The sequence below is a fragment of the Drosophila sulfurigaster genome, chromosome 2L, assembly GCF_023558435.1.
Source record: "Drosophila sulfurigaster albostrigata strain 15112-1811.04 chromosome 2L, ASM2355843v2, whole genome shotgun sequence".
NCBI lineage: Eukaryota > Metazoa > Arthropoda > Insecta > Diptera > Drosophilidae > Drosophila > Drosophila sulfurigaster.
The window spans coordinates 7,468,067-7,488,615 of record NC_084881.1 but is presented as its reverse complement, the minus strand read 5'-3'; the positions used below and the strand labels follow the sequence as shown (position 1 = coordinate 7,488,615).

The 20,549-nt window shown below is 37.3% G+C and overlaps 1 protein-coding gene across 7 annotated transcripts in view; it reads right to left on the bottom strand.

Moving 5' to 3' along the window:
- Nucleotides 1-20,549, bottom strand: part of LOC133844892 (lachesin) — a 57,607-nt gene that overhangs the window by 5,892 nt on the left and 31,166 nt on the right. For 4 of the 7 annotated variants that reach the window (XR_009894650.1, XM_062279183.1, XM_062279176.1 and 1 more), the window contains exons 3-12: nucleotides 11,575-11,616; nucleotides 11,006-11,211; nucleotides 10,426-10,491; nucleotides 10,328-10,367; nucleotides 10,099-10,254; nucleotides 9,882-10,010; nucleotides 7,940-8,077; nucleotides 4,061-4,225; nucleotides 2,970-3,029; nucleotides 1,793-1,879 (exon numbers count right to left, since the gene is read on the bottom strand). Coding sequence is in view for 6 of the 7 variants with exons in the window: in XM_062279183.1 (XP_062135167.1) it covers nucleotides 1,793-1,879; nucleotides 2,970-3,029; nucleotides 4,061-4,225; nucleotides 7,940-8,077; nucleotides 9,882-10,010; nucleotides 10,099-10,254; nucleotides 10,328-10,367; nucleotides 10,426-10,491; nucleotides 11,006-11,211; nucleotides 11,575-11,616 (1,089 nt within the window). In the remaining variant the exon portion in view is untranslated. Of the gene's footprint in view, nucleotides 1-1,792; nucleotides 1,880-2,969; nucleotides 3,030-4,060; nucleotides 4,226-7,470; nucleotides 7,872-7,939; nucleotides 8,078-9,881; nucleotides 10,011-10,098; nucleotides 10,255-10,327; nucleotides 10,368-10,425; nucleotides 10,492-11,005; nucleotides 11,212-11,574; nucleotides 11,617-20,549 lie in introns of those variants that run through there. The other 3 variants (XM_062279205.1, XM_062279211.1, XM_062279217.1) reach the window with 3 other exon arrangements.

Sequence of the window (20,549 nt, the reverse complement as noted above, 5' to 3'; positions counted from 1 at the left end):
TAAATGCTTTGGAATGCGCTGCTGGTGGCAAGTAGGCAGTGTGGAAAATATGCAAAAAACCACAATAGAAACCACAGACTGGTTATGGCTAATTTGTTGCGAGTTCTTGCGGACTAATTTGTCACACATGCGTTGTCAACATTTTGTTGTGCAGTTCATGAATTTTGTGTGTGGCTCTGTGCACGTGCACAGGACACGCGTGCGTGTCCTGCAGCCTGTCTGGCTAAACTGGACGAGGTTATTGGTATTGACAACGTCACAATGTCACTGTCAATCAACATTTAAGCTGTGCTCCAGCTTGTCATTGTTGTTGCTGCATTTTTGCGATTGATGGCATTTTTATTGCTGTAGATTTATTTGACTGGCTAAAAGAGATGCACACACACATCCGTATACACAAAGCGTACCGCACACACACACATACACACAGCTTTTGAGTGTGAAACATTCACAACAGCTCGACAAATGTTTCGATTCGAATGCTTGGCGTGCATTCGAAATGAAAATAAAATAAAATACAAAAATAAATTGTTGCTAGGTTGTGTTTTGTGGCTGCATTCTGTGGGTGAGTTGCCACAGCTTACGGTCCCCTCCTCCTCCTCGCCCCTCCCGCAATTTGATGGTTAGCGTTTGTGGCGCGTTTGATACGAGCTATGCGGGCTCTTTTCCGGTTCACTTTTTGCATTGTTTGTGCCATTTTGCTCTTCCTCACGCTAACTACATATTTCTTTATCGGAACTTTACGCAATTATTTTTATCGCAATTGTGTAGCTTAAATGTTTGTATTTCTCCTCTATCTACAAGTTTAGATATTTAGAATCAACAAAGAATCGATATAGTCTTTAAGATAACTTATTTATTTAAAGTCGACTATGAGCAGTGAACAACTCGAGTGTGCTCGACTTTAAGATACTTCAAATAAAAGTAAAAGAGTACGGTATTATACTAAGAATATACCACAAAATACTAGAATATAATGAAGGCCATATTTGGTATATCGATGAAGGAGTACATTTAAAATATAAAATATAAAACGAACTTGATCTTCGTGCAAATAAAAAATGTAACTCTATTTCTTAATCTCTGAGATCTAACATAAGTGTTCCTAGGGACTGACTTACAGATAAAGATAAATAATATTTAAAGTTTATTAATTCAAGCAGCAGTCTAATAAAAGGTCAGTCTCTTATAATCCTCGACATTTCGAAATAATCAACTAACTGTTCAATAGCATTATTACTTTTTAGCTAAGATTTATAAACATTAACTTATCTTTAAATATTTTGGTTATGGCACTTTATAAATCGCAGATGGCAACGATGTTGACACCAACTCGAAAGCAATAAAATGTACGGCATACTGCCGGAGAATGCGAAATGAAAACAAGAACTAGAAATGCAAGCGTCATCTTGCCCGAAGAAATTTAATTAATTTTTAACGTTTGCGCTAAACACTTGGCTCCAAACAAAAGCCCAAAAGAAGCCAAATGCAAGGCAAAGTGCAAATTTTGCTATTATAAGTTTTGAATGGCAAATGCCAACTCGCAAATGGCAACTGGCAACTGGTAAATGAGAACTGCCAACCGGGCAAATACTATGCATAAGAGAAGGCCAACGCGACACACTTGAAATATGAAAATATTTCCTACAAATGAATGAAAAGAAACTGCAACAAGATGAGAGTAAGATGTGAACGACGTGCTACGACGTGCAAATTGTGAAAAGGCGCACAATACAGGTCGTATACATAACATAGATACGGACGTATCGGGAGAAGGGTAGCGGATACTTACCTTGAGCACCGTCACGCCACTCCTCAACCCCGTAATCAGGCAAAGCGTTGGCTGACTCAAATTTATTTCTATGACGTCTCTTGCCATCTTTTGCATTGCGAAGTTGTCGTTGTTGTTGTTGCCGATGTTGTTTTTTTTTATCATTTATATTTTGCGAATAATTTTATGCAGCAAGAGTCAGTCAAGGGGACGGGGGGATGCAGGGGAGAAAAAAGAGTTGGAAGTTTGGATTTAGTACAACGACAAGACGGTACATGAATAATGTGGTGGTTGGTTGTTTTGTTTGAGTTTTGTTTATTATTATTTATATTTCATTTTTTTTTTTTTTCGTTGTTGTTGTTGTTGGTTGTGTGCAAGTAAGGCGCAACATGAAAGAAATATTCAAAAGTAAGATGAGAACGTTGTGAAGGAGCCGAAAACATAGGAGAGAAAAAGAGGAAACCATAGCAAAAGAAAATGAATATACATATAGACGTAATGGTATTCTAGGTATTTTTATTTAATTTTTGCATTTATTTGCATTTAATAGCCGTCTGAGGAGCGGCAACAAAAACAAAGAACAAAACAGACACACACACACACACACACACACACAGAGGTAAGAAGAGAAAATAAATATGGGAAAACAAGCAAAAAATGGACACAGAAATTGCATGCAAGCTGCCTTGATGGGCTAAGGGGTAACTGGGAGTCGAATGAAAGGGGGGGAAGGCCACTGAAGTCTCTTTGGCTAACCGCCAGAGTTTCAAGTCTGTCGGTCACTTTATTTTAAGTATGAGTATTTTGTGCTATTTGCGTTGATTATAGTCAGAGTTTCTAGTGGAAGCAAAGGCTGCCACTGTGTGGCGCACAATTTAAGCTATCCGGTTCTCAAGGCATGTTTTAAGGAATTTACGAGCATCTGCAGTCACAAAATTAAAGACCATCTGAATGATATTGATGATACTGATGGCAATAAGTTTTAGTTTTGAGTTTCATTTCATAGTGCCGTTGATGTTAATGATGATTTGCGGTGCAGAGAGGTAAAAAACTATCAATATGAACTTTTGAACGCATACGAGGTTGAGTGAGTGAGCTAGTGCTGGTTGACACATAAACAAAATGAAAACTAATTCTACGCATTATCAATTAATAGTTTTTTATATGAGTGTGTGTGAGAGTGCATTGATAAACTCACCATAACTTCGATTCAACATGGCCATCTCCGAGATAATTGCCGTCGTTGGTGTTGGCATTTCTGAGATGAGAAAAAATAGAAATTTATTGCACAGATATTTCGAGACTTTGGTTGAAACAAATGAAATATTTAATTTAAACTAATGTTGAGTCAACATCTAAGGTTTTATTTCAGAGACTCTAAGACAAACAACTGAAATATAAATTTATTGCTTAAATATTTCTTGGCATCAAATGTGTTTTTTTAGTTTATAAGTAAGATAGCTACAGCCGAGTGTGCTCTCTACCAATTTTAAATAATACCATTTTCTGCAAATATGCCACATAAAAAATAAAATATACCGAAGGACATAAAAATATACCATATAATACAAAATACTATATAACACATTGTCAGCCAAATCAACCAATCGCAACAAAATGTTCAGTAATATTTAAAAAAGATATTAGGTTTAAAGCAATAATAAATTCATATCTAAGGTCTTATTTTATTTTTTTCTTTCTGGGCTAGGGTATTTCCCACTCGGAGACAAAAACCAGAAAATAAAATATTTGTTTTCATTGGACAAGGTAATAAAATATTAGTTTGTTAAGAGAAAATAAAATTCGTTATATTTAAAAGAAAATCCAAAAATAACATTGAAGAAATATTATTTGGAATAAGTCAAGGAAATAAAATAAAATAAGCTTTCATATTTTAAAGAGACTTTAATTAATAAAATAGAAAAAAAGTAGAATTAATTTATTCAAATATTTAATAAATATCTAAGGTCTTATTTTTCTCTTTATATATATTTAATTCAACACTACCCATAGAATTTAAAATTTGTTATCATTTGTTACACAGAAAAACACAACCGAGAAAAAAAAAAGAACTGAAAACAATACGGCAATTTTAATTTGAAATAAAAAATGTGCTGGCATTTATACACTTTATAAAGTTGGGAGTGCAACATGTTGCACATATGGAAGCTGCCATGCATATAAATTGAGGGCAATAAATTAAGGAATTGTTCAAAATAAAAATGTAGTAAAAGAAAGAAGCACAAACAAAAAAAAAGCAGATATATTGTGTGTCGGAATGTCACTCACCGTCAAGCTTAATGTTGCCATCGGTTTCGCCGAGCGAATTTTTTGCCACACAGCGATAGGTGCCAAAATCATTTGGTCCAACGGCGCGAATTTTTAACTTCATATATTTTGTATAACCGCTGATGGTTGATGTGGTCTCGTATTTATCGCCAGCCCGTGAAGTGTCTGCAAGCAGAACAAGCGCGACAGACAGTTTATTGCATACAGTTTATTATACACATTCGTTTATTATTAAATTCAGCTTTAAATTCGTTTTGCAGCTATCAGCTGAATTGATAAAATATCTGCAAGACCAAAGTAAAAAAGTACAAAAAGAAACAGCAGCCAAAAAAAAACAAAATAGAAAATAGAAAATCAATTAATTAATGTCACCTGCATTTCTGTGTGTTTGAGCACTGAAGCGAGTTGTGTTTTCAATGGCGACTCAAACTAATTACACCCTCTGCCATTACTTCTTCCCTTGACTTCGACTGCTGTGACTGCGTGTATGTGTAATTAAAACTGCCGCAGTTCGATTCGAACAGTGCCCAATTCTCTTCTCTATCCACAAGAACTAAAACTTTTCTCATTAATCAGTGAAAATCTAAAAGAAAAACTTTTGTTCAATGCTCCCCTTTCTATTCTCTCTTCTGTTGGCTTTAAGTTTGTTGTTTCTCCTGCCTACTTTTCGAGGGGCGTAGTCTAGCCTAGACTAGGCCAGGCAACGATTTAACAATCCCCAAAAAAAAAAAGCCTAAACCTGGCAAATGCCTCGTGTAAGTAGCATTAAATATAAATATATAAACTTAATTTCACTTTGATTGTTTGGCGCAGTGTAAGGCGATATCGCATGTTACTCATACGCCATGCTGTGTGCTTCAATTGATGTTCCTTCTTTCAGTGTGTGTGTGTGTGTGTGTAAGTGCATGCGTGTGTGTGACAAATGTCTTTTGCTTCTCAGTTTCTTTTTTGAGGCTAAACATGCAGGCATATCATGGCATAGTCAGTCACCTTTTGTGACGAGGCAGTTTCTCCTCAGATACTTTTCATGCTACACATTATAAGTCCCTCTGACACGCAAATATATAATTTAACTCATAATCAACAGCAGCAGAAGCAGAAGCAGCAGCAACGGCCTCGACATATGCGATTCCTACGACGCTTTGCAAGCAACTTTATACTTTTAATATGCCTCTGTCGATGTTGGGACATAAAACAGAAGTTTGCTTTTTTTGCTGTTCTTCGCTTTTTGGTGGCAGCGTGTGAGAAATTCTTGTACTAGCTTGACTAAGGCTGTGATAAATGGCATGTGCTAGCGACAGTTGAACGAGGGCTGTTCGACAAGTTGATTTGCAAAATGTGTTCTAAGCTTCGCTATAGTAGGTCAAACTAAATTGTACAGATATTTATTTTCAATCATTGCTTTAAGGGCAATGATATGTTTTACTTTAGTATTCTGATGCTTTTCATATTATAAATTATTATAATATTTTTATATTTATAAAAAATATAATAATCAAATTTCACAAATTAAAACAATTTTAAATATAAATTGAATTAATTTATTTGAATTACTTTTCAAATATTTAATTTGTGATTTTCCGATATTCATATGTCTTTAAAATTCTTCGCTGTCTTTGCTTGCCGCCCTCTTCTAATACATCCTATAAACACACATTGTAGTTCTACGCGTTTCGCTCAGAAATCGCTTAAAATTTATTACCCAAAACTTTTGGTGTCTGTTTGCCATGCATCATGCTCGTTGGCGATTTCTGATATCAGACTCGCGTTTTATTTGCCTGCTCCCCACACCTCCGCCTCCGCCTCCGCCTCCGCTTGCGAATGCATGTGTGTCTAGCCTGTGCGTGTGTGCATATGAAATGTCTCTGCTAGCCTGATACCTGTCCGTAATTTGGCGTATCTGCTCTCTCTCCGCTCTATGTCATATCGAACAAACAAATGGCACTTAAGCATAAAAATAATGCTACTAAAGCCCCAGACTTAAAGGCGAGCACATCTATAGTTGATGACTCATTTTTCGGGTAAAAGAACAAACTGTGATAAAAATGCTTATAAGAAGATATTTAAACGCTGTTTTTATGCTGCACTAATATGGTTTTGCTCTAGTAAACGGGTTTTATTCGCTTATCTAAAAGTATGCAATGTTTTTCTGTATATAATTTCCCTTGATGTTTTTTTATTGTTGCTTAAAAGTATGCAATAGTTTTTGTTACTGCCATAAATATTGATTTTGGAGATTCCTGTTCAGCAATCGTGCAGCATTGGCAATTATTTTCGTTTCAATTTGGACGAAATGCGTGGATTATATTGTGTTGCCTCTGGTCTGGTCATTTTGTTGGTTGCGCTGCATACTGTTGCATGCTTTTACGCACTTTCCGCTTCACGCACTATTGCATACATACGGAATTGATGCCTTCAGCTCCCTTGGCCTACTCTCGAGCATGTATTTGCCAATGTGATTATGTTAATATAATTTCCGCTACAAAATAATGTTTTCGCCATTTCCACTGTGCCACACTGACAGACCATAATTTCACTGATTTTAGAGCACAACGCGATTGTAATTGTGGCATTTTCTTATATGTAACACAAAACACATTTGTGTTTAGTCTTTTTTGATGTTTTTGCCAATTTGCCAAAGCAACACAATATTATTTATTAGTTATTAGTTATCATTGTGACAATGTCGATGCTATTTAATTTATGTTTGCATTCCGATCTCGGTGGTTAATTAAATGCTTTGTCTGTTTGTCACTGATCATTGGACTTTCTGTAATTTAATCAGTGCCATTTCCAATTACAGGAATTGAGGAGGAATTTCTGTTGCAGAAATGCTGTCCGCAAATATGCAGCGTCATTGAAAGGGTTAATCCCTTGTGATAGCCAGATTGTTATATATTACCGCGACGCTCATATTCAGATTACGATATTAATGCAAAGTTGGAATTAATACGAGTGAATATTTGATTTAATAAACACGGGAAAAATGCTCAAATTAATATACATTTTTAAGGTGATGGAAGCAAAAATGACTCATTATTGAAAATTAAATGCTAAACTATAGAGTTTTATATTGTAAAACTGTCGCTTGAAATCCTTTTACTGGCTTCTGTTTAAGAGACAATTGTTAAACCTTGTCCAATAAAGACAATTACTTTGTAGCCTCACAATGTGACATTAACAGCTCAACAGTTTGCGAATGGATGTGTGTTCGAGTTTTTCGAATGCCTGTCACTCATTGCGTATGAGTAATGCAAAAAAGTCAAGAGAAAGTAAAATGCATCAGCAACAACGATTGCTCGCAGTTCATAGACTGCGATGATTTTATATCCTGTAATGAGGATAATTGAATGAACGATAACATTGAATATTATTTTCTTCCATTTAGCTTAAAGTTGTAATATTTCATTTCTGCCTTAACTTTTAATATTCAAAAATAAATTAAGGAGTATATTTTAGTCGATCAGCAAAAGTTACTGCACTTGTCTTGTTTCTTTGTATTTGTTGCTTGCCTGAAGGGGAATTCAGCTGTGATTGCTGCTACAATGGCAGCAGCTTAACTTATTTTTTCGTTCACGCACTGATGCGAATTTTAATTTTTGCCATTTTACATGACAGTTTTCTGAATGCTGCTGCTGAGCCTCCGTCTCCGCATCTCCCTTTGACGCTGCCAGGCAGCAATTTCATTATAGAGTAAGCTCATTTACAATCGCTTTTCAGATAATAAACGTGGCTACATTGAAAAGTCGCTCTCTTTCATTCGTTTCCCTTCTTATCAAGAGTCGCCTTTTTAATGGCGATTATTGCTTGACTGAGGTAAAATACAACACACAATTGATTCGATTCGATTCGATTAAATAACATTTAAGTGGAAGTTACCTGAAATTATCATATCGCCGCGTTCGGTGGTCCAATAGTTAATTGATGCTGGATACGCCTCCGTATGACATTCGAGCATCACATCCTGACCGACGTATGCGCCTTCCAATTGATTTGGTATCGAAAGCATTGGCGGAACTAAAAGAAAAGGAATCGCAAAAATAATGATTAAAGATGAAGAATGTTTTTTAGTTGGTTTAAAACGGATTCGCTGAGTTGCGATTTCGCATTTATTATCTCGATCGGTAAGTAATTAAAAGTCATTAATTTTGTTGACTCTCGATCCCATAGAGCTTCATTTTCCATTACAGATTTTCGGTAGCAAGTTTCGCATGCATTTTACGTGAGTTTGCAAACTGTTTTTGGATTAAAATGCATTCGGTCATTAAAAGTGCGCCTGTAAGCGTGGAGATTGTGCCTGGCCGTATGTGTAAATAGCTTTTGTTGCAACAACAGCAGCTGAAGCGAGTGTGTCTCCGCGTGTGTTTGCATCTGTGTGTGTGTGTGTGTGTGTGTGTGTGTGTGTGTGTGTGACAGTAACAACAAAAGCTGCGATGGCATTGGCAACGCATTTTCACCACGTACACTGCGCTGGGGCACAAAATAACACCTGCTGACAAACAAACAAACAAAACGCCCACAAACAACTCGAAATGAGCACACACACATACACACACACGCACACGTACACGTACACGAGCACGAACACACACACGCTTACATACTGGTAAATTAATTTAACGTGACTGCAGCTTTGGTCGATTTTCGGCCAAGTGCGTGCACCATCGTCACTAAAACTTTAGGCCCCATTTTGTGTGCCAATGTTGAGGACACGCTGCGGTTATTGCCCCGAAAACTGCAACACGAGGTGCTCCAAATGGTCATAGTAGGGAGTGGGGAGAGGGAAAAGCTTTGTTTCTGTGTATTTTACGCATTAAACAACGCGTCTGTCTGAACGCTTTCCACTCTTCGAACAAACGGAACTGAACGGAACGGCACATACTCGTAAATATTGCATAAAACTTTTGCCCCTAAATGGATTGTATAAGTTGGCACGTGGAATTCGTTATGAGATTGTCGTATGATTGTTGTTACGTTGAGTTTCGAACAGCTCGAATTACTTTTAATCGCATATCGATTGACCTTTTAAAGTACTTCGGGGTTGCTGAGATATCGTTTTAAGAAATTCGCTTGCCCCTTGACATTTTCGGTTAAACAATAAAAACGTAAAGTTTTCTTTTTTCAATTGATATAATATTAAACCTTTTTAAATCCTTCGCTCAAATTGAAATAGACCAATTTTATAAACATTTTGTGATTTTTATGCTTGTGGACTTAAGCTGGTATGTTACTCTACGAATCATGATTTGAAGGGTAGGATTTTTATATTGGATTTCGAAAGCTGTAATAGATAGAGCTATCATTTTTTTATTGGACATCATCTGTTATTGTTTCTTGCAGATCAAGTTAGTTTTATATTGTTGCAACGCCTATATCCGCCACCGCATATCGAAAACTTAGCGCAGTTATTAATTTTGTATTATTTAAGAAAAATTCTGCAATGTTTAGCTCTTATTGAAAGTGGGTAGTTGGTATCTGAGAGCAGCTTTCTCTCTTATTTATGTGAGGCTTTTGAATTGAAGATAATTCTAAAAGTAATACATATGTTATTTACTTTCATCTAGTTTTGCGAACTGATGTTGTTTTCAAGTGCAACGAAGAGTTCCTTTAAAGAAAAGTTTATAAAAAAAATATTGATTTATAAATTGGTGAAAATAAAATTTTAGCCATTGTGGTACAAAAATATTTCAAGGCACACTTTCGAATCATCAGTGTATGTTAAATTGCGAGAATTGCATTTCGTTAATATATTTTAGTTGTGCTTATTGATACTGTAATTTCATTTAAAATCCTGAAAATGTAGAAAGTTTCTTGTACTTACATTGGACACGCAAGTGAACCCGTTTGCTAATCGATGGCGGGACCCCGTTGGATGCCACGCAGAGATAAGCCGCCATATGGAGTCGACTCACTTTGGTAATGTGTAGCAGCTCTCCATCGACGACATTCACTGTGCATTTGAAGAACAAGGGAAAAACGAATGCCAAATTGAACTGGTATTGTTCGTGAACGGTGAATGCAATGCGCTAACCACTTACCGTGCTCTCCGCCAATTAGCATTTCCTCGCCATCCTCTCGGCGCCACATGACGTACGGCTCGGGATAGCCACGCGCCTTGCACATCAATGAGACATTCTGACCCTCTCTCACTACCATATCGTTGCTGGTCATGCCCTCGACAATCATCGGCGGCACTGCGAGAGCAAAACCAAGCCAAACAATGTGAGTACTTCAGTTCAATAGCCAAAGAGTTGCGACTCTACTTACCCACCACCTGAAGGTAGCCCTTTCTCGAACGCATGGGATCCTGTAATCAAATGAAAGAATGAGAATTTCTGTGTACAAAGTCGACAAAGCGAACTTACCGTATTAACCTGGCACATGTACCAGCCGCGATCAGTTTCTTCAACCTCTTTAATGTGTAAATACCACTGAAAAGTTCAATACTTAGATTATTGCATAGAATAATAAACATTATACTATAAAAGACTTTTGTCAGCAGAGAATGCCACAGCAAAGAATGTGCAACGAGAGTAAAGGTGGAAAAAACTTCAACCAAATTATAAATCAAAATCATCAAAAATTTAAGAATGATTTGCAAAAATCAGTAGTGCAATTTGCAAAGATTTTTCCTGCGTTTTTATCATCATTTTGTGTTGAGGTGAGCTTTGTTTCGATTTTACACTGATAAATATCGCGTGACTTAAAAAATATACCAAAAAGGATTTAAAATGAAGAAAGTAAATAGTAAAGTGCTTGAATCAAAATTATAAAATTTGTATTATATATTAAAATAGTTAAACAATAATCAGAATCAAAACTGTATTTCTTTGAGACTGAATGATTGCATTCGACACATCTCTTATAACTTTATAGATTAGACAAAATAAAATTACTATTATTTCTAAATGAATGTTTCTTAAATAGACGACAAGCATTTCTTACCGATCGATGATCATTGTAGGTCAAACTTATGCGGTTATTTTGCGAAATAACATTGTGATGTATGGAGAGTATCGTCTGAGTATCGACACGCACCCAGGCCACCTTGTAGCCCTTGAGGTTTTCCACGACGCAAGCAAGTAGAGCGTCTCGTCCAATGGACACGGTGACATTGGCAATGGGTTCAGCGAAACGTGGCATGTCGGCTTCTGTGTAAAATGAGGGGGGAACGAAGTTGGTTAATCGGTGTGCGGGGAGGAGGAGGAGGGTAATGGAAAGTTCATTTGCTTAAAAGTTTGCTTGCCCCACATTTGACTTTGTGGTCCCCATTCATAAAAGCAAAAGCGATGGCAAAAGAAAAATGCTGCACATATTTTTAGAGCATTCTTTTGACATTACTTTGTCGCACTTTCCGCACTCTCTTTGACTCCCTGGTGCACTGCGCCATATTGCGCATACGTACAGTGTGCCCAGTGAAAGTGCAGTGACCCGTCGGGGGGAAACCCACCAAAAAAAAAAAAAAAAAAAAAAGAATACACAAAAGTTATACTAAAAGTCACCGTATTAATTACCTTCCTGTGCCGTTTGCTGTGTATCCACGCGAGAGTGTTTGCCTGCGGGAAGAGAAAGTGGCAAGCAGTTAGAAAATTTAATTATTTTCCCATTTTTTTTTCTTCTTCTTCTTCTCTTTTTGACATATAATTTCATTGGGAAAACATTTTGGCTGCCCTTTCGTATACGTAATAAATAAAAATTAATTAGCGCAAACTTGGACTGAAACTTTGCACCATGTGTCCTGCTTGGCATAGTCCTGCTTTCCTATTCCCATTTCCCATTCCCATTTGCCAACAGTGGACTTTATTTTTGCTGATACGACGATTTTCACACTGCACTTTTATTTTTGCTTCTTTTTTATGACAAAAGTTCAAGTTTAATTGTTTTTCCTAGCAAATTGCTGCGTTTGCACTTTTCACCAGGGAGAAAAGTACAAAAACTCGAATATTACAGAGAATAGTTTGTGAGATTTGGACTTTTGTTTTTTTGGCTAACAAATTTCTGAAAAGAATAAATATAACATTTATATTGCAATACATTAAATGTATTCTTACAGAGATTGGGACATATTAAGTTGTTTTAAACCAATTATGAAACACAACAGTTCATCAAAATTTAATGTATCCAGAGGCAAATGTATTCATAATTAAATGCAGATTTAGCTTAAGTATTCTCGGCTATAGATTTATCTCTCTGTATACAATGTGCTATATTGTGATAAAAGAAACAAAGTTTTAGTTGTTTTTTGTCTTTGTATTTCTATTTGCATTTAGTAATAACCCTGAGAATTTTGCACTAGATTCTCGAACGTTAGTCAAGCTCCGCTCATAAAGTCAATTCATATTACATTCTCCCCTCTTTGGCAACATCCGTTTTGTAAATGTTCCCAACGCGTTTGAGAAATTTGAGTTAGCTGCAAATCTCATTTCGGTCAATGTGTAGAATGTTCGTAAAATAAAACTGCTAAATTGAAAAACGCTTAAGCATTTTTACAGCTTTTAACACGGCATTGCATATTGAATTACGTTTGCAAAGTCGAGCGTCAGACATCTGGGCGTCAGGAGTCAGAAGGCATGCGGCATGCGGCAGTTGGCAGGTGACAGGTGGCGAATGGCAGGCAGCAGGAGCTGCTCTCAATCCGACAGCAGGACAACTGCAAAAGGCGCTTAAAAGTTGCCAGCATTTTCCCACTTTCCCACTTTCTCGCTTTCTCGCTTTTTGCCATTGGCCAGCAGCAAAGCCATGTCCACTTTCCAATCCCCTTCGGACTTTTGCCACTTTTCAACTTTGAGTCAATCCCACAATCCCGTTCCTTCTTGTGCCCAGCAACTACTGTTTATGCTTTTCACTTCTTCCTTTTTCCTTCTCTGATTTTCTTTCACTCGTTGCTTTTTTTTGGACAACGAAAAATGCTCAACACGATTTTCGCTGTTGATTTACGTTTTAGCACGTTTTTCGTGTAGTTTTGGAACACAGCGTTTATTTTTTGTTTTTCTGTCTACGAAGAAGACCCTTCTTTCAATTTCACCTGTCACGATTGCATTTGCAGCTTTTTGCAATTCAAAAGTTGTTTTTTTTTGTTTTCTGTTTTTTTTTTTGCTTTTCGAAGCGCGTCAAGCTGCAATTTAATGAGTAGTTGTTCATCAGCTTTGCAGCTTGACATTCCGAATTGTCTGTGATTTCATTTGCGAAATTCCAGAAGACGGTGACAAAATGTGCTACATAAATTGTTATCATCTCGCTACTAAACTAATTAAATACATTGCTTGTCCAAAAACTTAAAAAATTTTGAAAGCAGTAAAGCTCACTAAAGTATTTTAATTAAATTGAAAATACTCACAAAAATGTAATACAACAAAAAAGGTTTTGTTGGATATTTGAATATTATGAATTGTATTGATTTAGTGATAACAAAAATTAACAGCAAAATAAACTGTCAATCAGTTCGCCGCTGCCTAGTTGAGTGCTCTTCAGACCCCACACATGGCCGGACTTCAGTCTGGCAATCAGTCAACGCCACGTCCGCGACTCGTCCATGATCTGGCGCACAAATTTTGTTTACCTCATCTAAGCGAAGGGCTTCAGAAGAGCTAACGTCAGGTCAGGACCTGAATTGGCCTCTTTATGCGAGCGAACGTAGCATTGCTGACCATTCAATTTATCAGGCTCGACGAAGGCTTCGCAACGCCATCGCCATTGCCAACGCCATCGCGTTGGCTTTCGACTTTGTGCAAACACAAAAAGCGCTGAAAAGTGCCAGCCAGTTTCAATGAGCTGCCTCTATTTGGTATGAGACTGAACAGGACTGAAAAAAAGTAGCCAAAAAAAGGCGGCGCCAAAGCAAATTTGACTGCGCATTTTTTCTCCCTTGTTTCAAGCGAGTAAACACAAATTGACGGCATACTTTTAGGTGCCTCGATGTGCTATTTAAAGCGGAGTTCCAGTTTTATAGCAAAATTTATGGGCCGCTTAACATTCAAATGGCCGAGCATGAGCAGCTGAACATCAACAGCAACATCAAACATTGCAAATGCAAATCTGCACGTCTTTGTCGGCATTAAAATGAGTCGTCAACATTTACGCGACTGCCCACAAAAGACAAATCATTGTTGTCTGTGCCTGTGCGACTGCCGTGAGGCAAAGGCAATGCATTGGCATAACGGCGTCCACCTTGAAAACCCCAGGATCTAATCTCGGTCGCTTGCACAAACCGAATGGTCAACATAAAGAAGATTCACAAACAGCCAAAAACGGAAAAAGAAAAAGGGAGAATCATGTGGCAAACGTTCTGGCTACTCGGCTTGAGAGCGTCTTTCCTCCAGGTTGACTAAGCTGAGTACAGTAGGACGGAGATCAAAATTATTCGGTAAAACAATGCATGGATTTATTTTAAAATAACTATTTTTAAATTTGATATAAAATACTTTAAATTTGATAGAAATAATAAAGTTAATGCTTGCACTAATTCTAATTCGCTACATTTCAAAAATTAGTATCACAAAAATTAATAAAATTAAATTTAATTTATTTATAGTGTGTACCGAATTATATAGAAACAAATAAAATTCAGAAAAAATTATTTATCAAAATAAAAATTCATATTTATTTTTTAACTTTTTTCTAAGTGAATTTTCCAATTTGGCCCACTGTTTTTGGACGCCTTGACCCTTGTTGTCTTTTTTGGTTTCCCTTTTTTATGGGCCCATATTTTTTGCTGGCCATTTTTTGTACTCTCTGTTTTTGTTGGAGCTACTTTCGGTTTATTCGCCTTACACGCCTGCCCGTTTATTGTCGTTTATTTGTCTTTTCGCCATTTTTATATTTACGCATATAATCGCTTTCAACGCTTACTCCTGAGAGAGCCTCCGGGAGCTATGCGAAGCATGGGGAGCATGGGAATAGAGATGTTTCCCAGACTGCGGCCACAGACCGAGGTCCGTGTGCGTCTTTTGTTTTGCTTCGATGTCGAATTGCGGCTGCTTGTTGAGTTTGTGCTTGTGCTTGTGCTTGAGCTGGACGAGAGAGTGGCCGCTTATAAATATGATGTTATCGCTTTTTATGGTCCATTTTTATTGCCAGCAATCAGTCTTCTGGTTTTGTTTGCTGATTGCTTGCCATTATTCAAATGTATTTGTTTAATTCGCGGGGATTGGTCGCCATCGCCATCGCCGTCGCTGTCGCCTGGGGGCCTACACAAATCATTTTAAACCCGCAATATGTCAACAAATATTTGGGGCCAGCTTTTCGGGTTTCATTTACCAAATGTGCACCTCGTTATTGCTTATGGTCTGGTCATTATTATCCCCAAGAACGTAGAGTAGAATTTCCTCAGCTGTACAAGTAAGTTGTCACTTAAAGGAGAATCGGCTTTGAGTTGAGCAGCGTTCTGCTAGGCTTTCTACTCATCATATGCTGCTGACGATTGTCAGTTACTTAATCAGCTGTAACTCATAATTACATTACGTATACGTAATTAGTTTAGCAGTGATGTCTCAGCTTTGACACGATTCGCTTTCCCCCAACCTAGTTCTGCCTTTCTCTGTCTCTAACTATATGTATCGCTCTGTGTATCTCTCTGCAGCTGGCAATTATATATGCACTTTGTTGACAAACGAGCTGATTAAATGCCAGCTCTGGGTCATTATGCAATTAAATGACTTCGGGGCTCTGTGGGCTCTGTGCTGGCTGCTGTGTTGGCAACCTGTCCAGATATGTTCGTATTAAACTCGGATTTTATTTACATTAAAGACAACACAACGCTCATTAAATGCAAGTGTGATGTAACAGCTATTTAATTCAATTGAATTTAGTTTGTGTTAAAGGTATAAATTAAAATTGATTTAACTCTTATTTATTAAAACTTACTTTGATTTGCTGAACTTAATTCGATTTTAATTTATTCATAAATATTTCTAATTTTCATAAATGAATTTGGTTAATTTAGTTTTCAATTAAAAAAGCAGACAATGTGTAGGCCGTGAATCAAAGTATTTTTTTCAGACAACAAGTTAAGGGATTTACTTAAGTTGTAATACCGGAAGTTATCCAGCAGAAAACTACTGACATAATTTACATGGCAGTCACAAAAGGGATGCAGCATATGAAATATTTTATGCAAATTGTTTACTTTTGCCAAGCTCAGACTGCACAGCAGCAGCCACAATAATAATAATAATAATATGTACAACGCGAGGGAAGTGAAACTGCAGCCCAAAAGTATGCAATGAAATTTTTTCACAGCATGCACACGTGTCGCAAATAGTAGAAGAAGGAGAAGAGAATAACCAACACACACAGTAGAGTAAATGCTTACCAGATAATATTAAATGCAAGCACAACAGAACAGAGCACAAAATAACCAAGGTATGGTGTAAAGTGTATGGTGGAGAAGAGATCGTCCACATCGCGTGTGTGTTGCTTCAGATATTTATATGCAAAACCGCAAAACAAATTTTGGCTGCGGCAAAATGCACTTTGCCAAGTTGGCAGCTTGGCAAACAAATGAACTCGAACTCGAACTAAGGGACTCAGCTCTCAGATTCAGATTCAGAGCTATGTTACACATATAAGTAGAGACTGAATGCTTTTGTTTTACAAGCTGCAGCTGCAGCTGCAATCTCAGCAGTTGGGCAACTGTGGCTGCCTTTTTTTCGCTTCAAGTATTTCGAACTTCATTGAGGAAGAATTTGCTGGCAACTTGCCCACTTCTGTCGCCTGAGTCTTTCCTCTTTCTCTTTCGCTCCCCTCTGACAATGTAATCGCTTGTAGGACAAAAGCAGCGTGCATTTAATAGCTCAATTCACGGATCTTGATTGATTGAGCTGCGATGGAGAACTCATTAAGAAGTTTAATTAAATTGAGCCAACGGCATTGCAACAAAATGTAAATGCAAAATCAGCCAACCACCTAATACCAAAACCCATTATTCATAAGGCATTTTATAAAATACCAAGGAAAGTCTTGTCCATTTTGCAAGCTTGCAGTTTATCGAAAATAACCGCTTTTGAAATGCTCTTCTTTTAACCTCTGTAGAAGAAGTGTGTCAGTGAAATGTTAATGTTATTTAAAAACTATGTTTTGTTATGTTTGTTAATAATAATAATAAAAATTAAATAAATAATATAAATATGTATATGATATAAATTCTAGTCGAAAAAAAAATTTTTAATTTAACATTTAAATAAAATACTATTCAATAAAATTTGTAAAACTAATTGTAGTAATACTTGAAATTTGACATACTTATTAAAACAAATATTCATTTTTTATATATTTATTTCTATTCATTAAATAAATAAGTGATAAATCTTTATGAAACTAAATACCCAGCTCAACATTTTGCAAGAGGGTAGCAAGACAAAATATGTGCGAAAATGTGTCAGAAAGTGAGCGAAAACATAAAATATAACAACATGACCAAGGGGCGGGAGGTGGGCGGTAATACAGAGATGACGACGGCAGCTGCTGCTGTTGCTGCTGCTGCTCGACACTTTCTCACTTTCATGAATTATGCTACGTGCTTGACAGCTTCAACTTGAAGTCCTCTTGCAACGGTTAGCTCCTGTTGAACGCTCTGCAGTGGCTGAGGGACTCGAAGGTGCAACTTTCTACTGCTAGCTGGCTGGCAAACTTGGCAGCTCGGCACCTGGCAGTTGGCAGTTGGCAGCTGTTGCTGCGGCTACGTTTAGACTGTGTTTAACATATTAATAAATGATTGTGACAAATGCACAGCGCCTGCATATCTGCAAATCGCTGTAAATGTGATTCTCTAGCCACCAGCATCGTGCTCGGTGTATTCAGTATTCATGGCATAGCTCTGAGGCGTTGAATTGAAGCGTAAAGTGTTTTATGACTTTTAAATCAACTTGACGGTAAAACGTTCCGAGTCTGAGTTTTGGCCAAAGAGTTCAATGTTTATTTGGGCCAAGCTGCATCCACACTACATATTTAAAACTTTATGTTAGAAGCCACTTAAACAAGCAATGTCAAGACTCAGAAAGTCATTTGTCTCCCCCAAACTGTACGACACCCAAATCTCCAGTGCATTCGATAACTGAATTAATCATGCAATAGTCGCTCTCTCAATTTACACTCACACTCCGTTGAACAGTCAACAATGCTCAATCTCCATTAAATGCTCAATTGCTCAAAATGCAAAATGCAAATTACGCGGAGGTAGCAGCGCGAGTGAGATAGAGGGAGAGTGTCATTTTACAGGACATTACTCATACGCCATGTCAGCGCTTGGCAGCAATGTCTTTTACGGCGCTGCAACGTAAGGTAAGTAAATTTATTTCAAACAATTATGTAGCAATTAACAAACCGATGCCGGCAATTAAAGGTAGAGGTTTCGCGGCATTGCACGGCAAGTGGGCTACGCTTGGGATAATTGCAGTGCGTGTCGTGCATTACTCATGTGATATTTCATACAGTCTTGCAATGAAGCGAAGCGAATCGAGCGCCAACAATGCTGGCACAATTTTAAGTATTTTAATTTTTCAATAATTCAATTTGGAGTTCAGCGAAGTGGCTGTCGTCTCATTGCTGTGTTTTATCCGTTTTCAGCTGTCTTTCAGATTAAGTATACGCCGTGTGCGCCGCATGCGTTGCGTGACTCTTTTGTTTGCCAGCTGGCTCATAAATTATTTTCAACGCGCATTTAAATTACAATTTGTAATGCGAACACACTCGGATGCCAGTCTGTCTCTCACTCGACTTCTCCTTCTCATCCTTTCTCTTGCTCTCTCTCTCTCTTTCTTTCTCTTACTCTGTTTTGCTGTCCCTTTCTAGGCCTGACCAAGTATTCTGTGGTAGCAGCACCTACGCTCGCTAGGAGGCGGCCATTTACTGCCTCCATTTCCGGCCACCGCAACCACTTCACAAATTAAGTTGTCAACAATTTTAACCATATCGCAACCATATAATCTTCACACCTAAATTATTTATGTAAAAGGCCTGCTCAGCCTACACATACATATATACACTCACACACACTCAGACCATGCGAACAAGCGACGCGTCGCTCGGGCAATAAAACGTTTTGTGTGTTGTTGCTTTTGTTGCTGTTGGTGTTGCTGTTTGCTGTCGAGCCTTTTGTTTAATAAATTATGTAAAATGCGCCAAATTGAATTTGAAATTCATGCAGACTTTTGCTGGTTATGGGAATTAAGATATGTCGACAGCCAGACAATGGCCCAGACACTCTCGCAGACAGGCAGACAGACAGACATTGCGTCGCTTTTTTCAGCTATAACACGTAAAGTCGGTTAACATAATATGTTTATCAGCATATGTGGGGCACACTCGTATGTACTTCAAAGTTGGAATAAGGCTTGTCTATGAAAATGCATTAAACGATTCCTAAATTGAAGTTTCATTGTTATAAATTACCTCAAAGTTTGGAACAGAAACGTTTGAAAAATTACATTTGATTTGGGTTGGTATATTTTGTTTAGAGAACCTTATAAACTATTATAAAAGATGTAACAAATCTGCAGTCGAGTGTGCTCGCTACCGATTTTGAATAAAAGTAAAACAGTGCGTTATTATTCTTAAAATATACCGAATTAATAATAACATAAAACACAAAAATTTACCAAGGACTATATTTACAATATTGAAATAGTACCGCAATCAAAATATATCACAAAATGCAAAACATACCAGATTGTTAACCAAAGCCACCAAAATGCGTATTAAGTTGTGGTTTTTTCTTACAAAAGAATTTGTTAAATAACTTCTACAATTTTTATTATCTAAATTGTAATGACTTCATTAGTTTATTTTTTGTACTTAATCAATAACACTCTACTACTTCTCATTAATTTCTAGTACTCTTTACTTTGAATGGTGAAGTCACATCTCAAAATGTCCAGCAAATTACAGCACATCTCTGACAAAATATGGAGAAAACTTTGACCATAACAGTCTTAACTGGACCATTAAGTTTATCCAAGAGCCAGAGAGTGAAGTTCAAAGCAAAGCCAGCAGACTGCACATAAAAATTAATGGTGCTTTATTGAAGGCAGCAGGGTTGAAAGGAGAAGTTTAGGCTTGGGTACGAAGGATATGCCTAAAAGAATGCAAGCATAAACATAATTTACATCAAGTGACGGCCATCAAAGCAAGGACGAACTGAAAGTCCTTAGCGCGCAAATCACAAACTTGAATTCGTGAAAATAATAATTAGGCCCAGCCGAGTCGCCCTGCGCGCATACTCGTTGTTCTAGTGGAACAAAAGAAACCGCACTCAGAATTGCAAATGAAGTGTGAACAAGAGTTTCCGCTTGGGTTTACTGTGTCTCACTTTCTGTCTGTCTGCTGTCTTGCTGGTCGTAAGTATATATTTGGTTGTGGGGTCTGCGGGACAACAGAAAGACCCGCAAAAATGTGTCTTTTGAGAGACGTTATTAAAAGTTTTCTTTTACGTTTTTCCTGCTTCTCGTTTCTCGCTTCTCGTTGGCTACTTTTGCTGGCTGGCCGTCATTTACAT